General features: G+C 35.4%; 1 protein-coding gene across 3 annotated transcripts in view; it reads right to left on the bottom strand.

Annotated features, from left to right (window-relative positions):
* Positions 1–597: 597 nt before the first annotated feature.
* The window catches only part of LOC102688390 (carboxypeptidase Q), a 141,784-nt gene continuing 134,341 nt past the window's right edge, over positions 598–8,040 (bottom strand). For all 3 annotated transcript variants that reach the window (XM_015357085.2, XM_015357086.2, XM_006635645.3), the window contains one exon: positions 598–4,315. In XM_015357085.2, the coding sequence (XP_015212571.2) occupies positions 4,155–4,315 (161 nt within the window). In that variant the 3' untranslated portion in view covers positions 598–4,154. The remainder of the gene's footprint in view (positions 4,316–8,040) is intronic.

The raw sequence follows: 8,040 nt of genomic DNA, 5'->3' as shown, positions 1-8,040 counted from the left end.
ACAGCTTGAGAGCTTGATAAATGGTGAGACTAGATTATTTTCATTACAAATTCATTTAGAATGTTAATTAAATTATGTATTACCATATATACATTTGATAGCTCATAAAAAGCATGTTAGTAAACTTGAAAATTCTTTCACTTACACTCACTTGCAAAATTAGTAGATATAATGTTTTGCCTCCTATTCACAGATTGAATTCTGTGTTTAATGTGTTGTATTAGTTAAGGTTTGGATCTGTTTGGGAATTAAATTGATATAATCTTGTTGGGTTGATATTGAAAGAACATTTGAAGAGACTGCTATCACCAAAATTACTTCTTGGAAAAGACTGTTACTGCTTTCATAAGGATTTCAACAGGATGGTGTTACTAGGTTACCAATCAACAGTCTGCGAAATCCTTCTTGTAATCCGCAAGCATAAGTCACTTCCAAATGGGTCAGATAGCCATCACTATGTTTGTTCAATAAAGAACAAATCTGTTTTTCCATGTATTTTTACCTCCCATAAATGAAGAAATGCTATTATATGACAGTCTGAAGGGGATGTACTGTATGTCAAGGTGCAATACCAAAGCATTCGAAATGACAAGAAAACATTTTACAGATATTTAACATTTATTAGATCACTTAATGTGACATCAGATGTTACATTTTTATCATTCATTTATAGAAACCATTTCCCTCCTTGTGTTTTCTAAAATCTTTGCAAACGTAATGAACGTACAGGTTCTATATATTTATAGTAGATATCTGAAAACATTTATAGGCAGACATGTTATGTACCATACTATTCAGTGTTTCTTTCTACTGACATAATCCCTATTGGACTGATTACAGATGCTAAGAATGTTTGTTCTGTTTGTATCTGAAAAACATGCACTACCGATTCAATTAACCTTTGTTAGAGATTAATAAAAGTTCAATACACTTAAAAATACCACCCTTACATCCAGTATACAGTATGTGCTTTTCCTGAATCTTCTTTGAAAACATCACTTCTCATACAAAATTGCAGCTATGTACTGTACAGCAAGGATACATTTTCCAGTGTCCCAAGACAGTAGTAGCACAACCATACTTTACTGCTCACAAGATGTGCCTAGTGCAAGTATAGTGTACTGCTCCATTATTGCCTTATGGGGCGGATTATCTAGTGACTCATTTGCTGTGCAATCTAAGAAATCATAGCAACTGTCCCACCATTTAAATGTGGAACAGGAGCCCGTTGAAGACCACTTGAATGTCCCCAGCACTGAATTTCAACTGAGGGTCATGACAAATTGATTTTATATCAGTAACAGAGCATACCATACATTTACTGTAACAATCATTATATTTAACGGCAGTTGTCTAAGACAATGCATTACTAAATATGACCATTCATGACCATGATGAAGTTAGCTGTGCTGTTTTTGTGACTATAAATATCATGTGCCCAGAATATTATGTATTGTACCTATGGGAATATGTCCAATGTTAAGTGATTGTTTTCCTAATGATGTGTATTTTAGAATACATTCAGTAGTATGAAACCCATAAATAAACTATTTGAATAGTACAGAGATTTTTTTGAAGCAGAGAAGCTTGACATGGTGCATTGCAGTTGAAATCCATAACAGCTTTTCACATAAGCCAACATTTTACATCGATGTGTTCTGCAGTGGGATTTGTCTATTCTGTCTGTGGATTTTGATTTTGTTTTCTGTGGTACACGAGCTTCATTCATGAAAAAATCCTGAAAAATCTTTTGGATGTAGTGAAAATAGAATTAAAATTAACCTTTTTTTTCTTGAATACAACAAAGGTAGACATGTCATCTATAAATATAATCCCATCTGCATACTGTCTCACAATGGATTCACTAGAACATGAACACAAACTAATGTTTAATACCTTCAATGGAAGTACCAAACTTTTTTCTTTTCAGAGCTATGGGCAGTAACATTTTTTTTCTCTGTTGTCCCAAGGTCACCTCTCAGAGCACTGCTGTAATGAGCATCCAAGTACAAGAGGTCAAACAAGAGGTCTCATATGTCCTTAATAATAAACTACTGCCTACAGTATATTAATCTGGGAATGAATTTGGTCCTTTTTTCTTCCCACATGACTTTCTGTTTTGCTACCCAATTAAACTCCCAGTGTTCTGCACTTGAGTGCACTGGTACATAGTATCCAAAAATAGACCAACCAGTGTCATTGGAATACTGACGGTGGTACAAGTGCTGGGATCTAATTGGTCCAAGTTGCCTCTGTCTCATCTGTTAGAAGCTCTGCAGCTGTGGACATATTAGAATTGGTGTTTTACATTTTTTATTGCTATTTTTCATTACAACTTCGAAACAGAAAAATATACTTTCATAGTATTCTTTAGATGTGGTGTGCCAAATCCTGATCCTGGAGACCAGTGTACCAATTATTTTTTGCTCCTAATAAGCTCTCACTTACATAAACATTTGAACCCTTATTTGACTCAAAAAGAGGATGAATTTAATCTGCTTGACTAGAATCAGCTCTTAAACAAACTGGAGATTGCCCTTTGTTTTCTAAATATAATAAATTTCCAAACCTTTGAGAAGACAATACAGTATAAATTTGCAGATATTCCAAACAAGCATCTCATTTGGTCCAACTAAGGCTTCAGTTAGCTAATTAAACCGAGCTGGAATGAAAATCTGCAAGTGTATAGTCCTTCAGCACAGGGTTGGGAACCCCCTACTCTAGACCACATATTGTAGATGGACAACTCCAGCCCAGAAAGGCTGTAGGGCCTTTTCATTTTTATTTCATACAATTTTAAACATTTAATTGAATAAGAAGTTAAATCACCTGTTTTATCTTATTTTAATCAATTCCAATTGAAAAGGACCTGTAAACTCTTTACTTTAGTTGCCCATTTCCAACCAAGCCAAATCTTTAGCCTACACTGCAGAGGCAGAAACTTGTCATGTTATCTTTACAAGAGTTTCCCCCTTGATGGATTTTTAAAACTGGCAAAACAGACACTTAACCAGACATTTTTTTCCCCGCTTACTTTCATAGACAATTTAACAACTGAATTACTCTGAAAAAGGGAAGCTATTATCTTTCAGTGTTACTGTGGGTTTTTGCAAAAGGTTGGAAGCCATAAACATCTGACCTCTTTTACAAAAAGTATCTTGTCAGAACTGTCTGTCAGAAGTCACTAAAATAAAGAATTGCTACTTCAGTCACACGCAGATGTTATAGTAGTTTACTGAGCAACTTCAAAAATTTACCAGTAAAAATAATAACCCTTTTTTCGTTTAACTTCATTCAACTTGGGAACTATTTTTGTACCCAGCTGAATAACATGTATTCCATTTTCTTTCACGTCTGAAAGCCAGTTCCTTTCTCTAACAATGAAGTTATATATAACTGCACACAAGAGGCCAGAACTATACAGGTTTAGAAAAAAAAAAACACTTTGACATCCTTTAATAGATAAAACTTTTGTTTTGCATATATACCTTTGAGGTTTGAGTGGAAGATTCCGTTTGCAGACAAAATGGAAATAACATTTTGTTCCTGTCCAATTAATATTACAGTAGCCTGAGGCTTCACTGCAACTGGGAATAACTAGCTAGGAAACAAATTCCAGTAACCTACATAAAACTAGAAAAGGTGATATTTCGAGCTCATACAGATCCTACTGGCAGAGGCTGCTGTAGGGAGTGTCTAAGCCACGTCACAATGTTTTTTACAAAACATTGGTCACCCTCTACAATAAAACAGTATTTTAGTTTAGCACATGAAATACAACCCCGGTATTTACTTTGTAAGAGGACTCATCAAGACACCTTTCTTGCACTCATTTTCCAAACTACCAAATATTTAAAGAAATCTCATACTTCATATCTTCAGAATATTGTGTATAAGTACTGCACTCAGGGCAAAAAATAAAAATTAACAGTATATTATTTAATGTAAGTATAGAGCTTAAAGATGTGATACTGTAAATGTCTGCGATGAACAAAAGGCTGATATAGATATTCTTGCAACAAAAAGAATGAACAGTGATTCAGGGATGGAACACAAGGTTAAACAAAGACGATCCACAGCTGCAGCTCTGATGCTTCACTGATGACACTCCTGAAGGCAGGGCAGGGCAGCTGAAACAACCAATCCTCCTTTAACTACCTTGGCAACATCTCCTCAAGATCAGCAACAACATAGGAAACAACCGCCCACACAGCAGAGCACAGGTTCATCTGTATAGGGTTTTGGACTGTCACTGTGTCTCCATCACTGTGGTGGAAATAAAAATATCTACTGCCGTCCACATGAAGGCTGGCACCTGAAAAACAGAAAAGAATGATTTTTGAAGATTCAAAGAAAGATTTGTTGTTGAACTTTGTGGAAATGAATGATTCTCATGAACAGAGTGAATGAGTCAGCGGTAATGGCTACTGGCTGGAAAATAAATGGTCATTCTGGGTAAATCCATTACAAAGCATTGGACTTTGAAATTTAAATGTTATCGATTGTGTTTGACAAAGAGCACAACAAAACTGGTTCAGTATTTTGTATGAGAAGAAAAATATCCCAAAACTTTAAGAAAGCAAAAATCAATAAGTGAATGCTCCATTTGTATTTTGTATTCTCTTACAAGCAAGAGATATGTTGCCCCAACCAAAGCCATGTCTTTTTAGTGATTATTTCCTTTGGTCATTAATTGATATGGAAAACAAAAAGATTTTTCTGTGAAAGCATGTATATTTTTATCAAAATAAACTATGTAGATTTTAGATACTGAATAAAGTTTTTGGTGTAATTTAGTTTAATTGATTATTATTGACTTACATGTAGTGTACTTTCTCATGTTAACTTGAGTATTGCACAGGTATTAAATCACCACATTAGTGAGAGAGTTAACTGGACTCAAGTGATGAAGGTGGGTTAACACATTGAATGCAAAGCAGTATTAAAATAACACATAAAAGAAACAAGATGCACTGCTGAACTATAGTACTTTATAGCATGGCAACATGTTTTAGCCAAATACATTAATCTTGAGCAGGTACTTAAGTCGTCTATCCTGAGCAAACACCTCTAAAAAATAAGAGCTGATTTTGAGTTTACAGCCTAATTCCACTAGTGTTGCATGCACAATTATGTTTTTGTTTAACCAGATAATATAGAATACCATTTATAGTACCCCTTTAGGTCAATTCTAAACTAGCTCATAACAAACAGTTTAATGTAGGACAGAGGTACAACAGCAATGTGGTTGCAAGCAAGATGATATTTGTCCAAACGAGACAAGAATATTTGTTTCATATTTTAGATATTAAAATTATATTGTCAGATCGTGAACCATTGAATTGTGTGTCATTAAAGCTAGTCCAGGGTTGTATTTAAAAACAAATGAAAATGGTTTTGCGAGAAATTAATTTGTAATATTTTTTTTCCTTTTCTACGCAAAGTTTTGTTATTCTTCATACTTCACTTTCCAACTGAGCATCTGCTTGCAGTTAAGGCTGTTCATTTGGCTCAATAAAATCCGCTATACTTCCAAAGCGAAACACATTCCAGTGGCCCATCCACTACCAACTATTTCTTTGGCTGAAAACAAAAATCTTGTAGACGTTATTGATTTGCAACTTTTAAATTTTACCAGAGGGAGTCCTTGGTTCTGTAACTTTAGCTAACTTTTGATTTCTTAGTTAATAATTAAAAATCTAAAGTGCTATTGATGATAGGCCTCTGGGAAACTGTTTCTGCAGTGCAGATGTACTGTATCAAATATGTAATGGAACCAAATAACATTGTACTGTATATATCTTGAAGAAAAACTAACAACGCACAAATACCCGTCTTGGTGCCATGGTGGTGTAGTGGTTAGCGTTTCTGCTAGGATCTTGAGTTCAATTCCTGGGATGCTATCTAGGTGTGTCTTATGCGAGTTTGTCAACAGTATGTGTCCTGTGCTGCACTGGTTTCTTGTCCAGGGTGTATCCTGCCTTGCGCCACTTGCTGGCCAGGATAGACTCCTGCACCCCTGTGACCCAGTTAGAAACTGGACAGATGGATGGAAATTCTCCTGTGGCTGAAACAGTAATTATGATCCCACAGTTTTAAAAGTATACATGATGTTCTAACAGCAGGTTCGATGATTTAGTATTTCTTGTCCCCTGTTCTACCCTTTTGCAGTCATACATGTAACATTGTATAACCCATTTGTTCATCACAGATCAATGCAGTAAATTACACTTTGCATGATCAACAACATATGTTTTATTTTTTTACCAATCGTTGCACATGCAAGTGATCTCAATAACCTCCTAATCCAACCATTAAATTTGTTTTCACAGAAGTGAAACTCTTTTGTTTTAAAAAAACAAAAAATACAGTACAGCTCTGACTGCAGGAATAAGAAGTCCTGCTAGATGTTTTAATCAAATTTTAGCAGCAGAATGAAACAGGACAACTATGTATTTCAAATTCCCAATCTGGCAATGCCAGATTTCACAAGACCAGTTTTCCTGATGCTGTATAATATTCTGCTGTATATCCAAGTACCACAGACTGCTAATTTGTCACAAAAATACAATGGCAAAAGTAAACACTTGCCAAAAATATTTTAAAAAACTCAAACCCCTTACTGCGCAGCTGTGAAGGGATTTTCCAAATATATCCAAACTGGAAATAAATCCAAATTAGAACACAGGCCAAAGGAAGAGATACAGGGTCCTGATGCAAAATTCAAAAGAAGCACCCAGCTTTTTGGTGTGAAATGTACTGCTGTGTTTAGTGAAACGACCTGTCACTCAGTAAGAATTTGACCATTTAGAGATTTAGGGGAGGTTTATAGGTGTCCAGAGTTTTTTTCTTTTGTCTGTCTGCCTGTCAATCAAGTGAAGATCAAACACACTGTTATATGTTTGGGTCTTATAGCCTTGAAAGGTTAGTTTTGGAGCCATAATATCATAAAGAATCTAGCATTGCCTATAAAACCTCATGCAGAATTTTTGTTCTAGCATCAGTTTCAGATTTTTATCCAGAAAGAGTTCTGGGTTACTATTGTACTAAAAGTTGACTTTTGAAAAAAGAAAATGAACTGTATCTTTTGTTTTGTTTTTAGATATTTCTTTTAGTTTGAGTACTGAATAAAACAAAAAATCTGTTGTTTCAAACTTGATTCCCAAAGGGTGACTTTGAATTCAAGCCCTCAACCAGGCCTGTACTGTCTACACTTTCCAAGCTAATGCAAGATGCTTAAGGGTACTGTACGTTTGGGTGAAAATAGGCTCTGGAGGGCTCAGTCCCTAAGAGCACAGGATCAAGTTGTATTCATAAGCTTCAGATTTTGTTATGTGTTTTTTGTTATATTCTTTTTGCCTAAAATAAATTCCCAAAGTACAGTGTCAATGAAAACATTGCCATATTTAGATGTACAGGTAGTTCTGGTTAACATGCTCTGTGAAATTGGGCAATAATGACATCATGTCTTGTGTGTAAAGTACATTGTAGAATTTATTGGCATTGTCACAATTATGCATTAGGTGTAAAAAACCCACTAATAAAGACTATTCATTAAGCTATTTCAAATCGTACATCAGGGCACCAAAAGGACACGCCATTGAAGATGTTACGACCCCAGGTGTCTGGGGGTAAAGGGGTGTAATATTTAGGATAATTCTTTTGGAAGCAGGTGGGTTTTGGTGAGGGACTAGGAAGTGTGATAAGGGTAAGGAACTAGAGTGGTGCCAAAGGAAAGAAACAAACAAAATGGAGCTGGCTAGGACAGTGAGGGAAATCTAATCTGACTACAAAAGAAAACCCGAAACACACGGTCTTCGGCGTCTTCAACACCCTAGCTAACCTGCACTGACCCATATGAAACCATACAAGACAAATGGCACTCATCCGTACTAAACTAGTGTACTAATACAAAATCAACTAAGTGTGTAAAGTGTACCCCAACAACCTAAACTAACCTTATATACAAAAGTTCACACAAAAACACAAGTGAACCAGGAATACAAATAAGGGAAAACAAGAGTAATCAACAGGAGCAGG

This window comes from Lepisosteus oculatus, chromosome 10 (assembly GCF_040954835.1).
Source record: "Lepisosteus oculatus isolate fLepOcu1 chromosome 10, fLepOcu1.hap2, whole genome shotgun sequence".
NCBI lineage: Eukaryota > Metazoa > Chordata > Actinopteri > Semionotiformes > Lepisosteidae > Lepisosteus > Lepisosteus oculatus.
The sequence above is the reverse complement of the archived record's forward strand: the minus strand, read 5'-3'. Positions and strand labels throughout refer to the sequence as shown.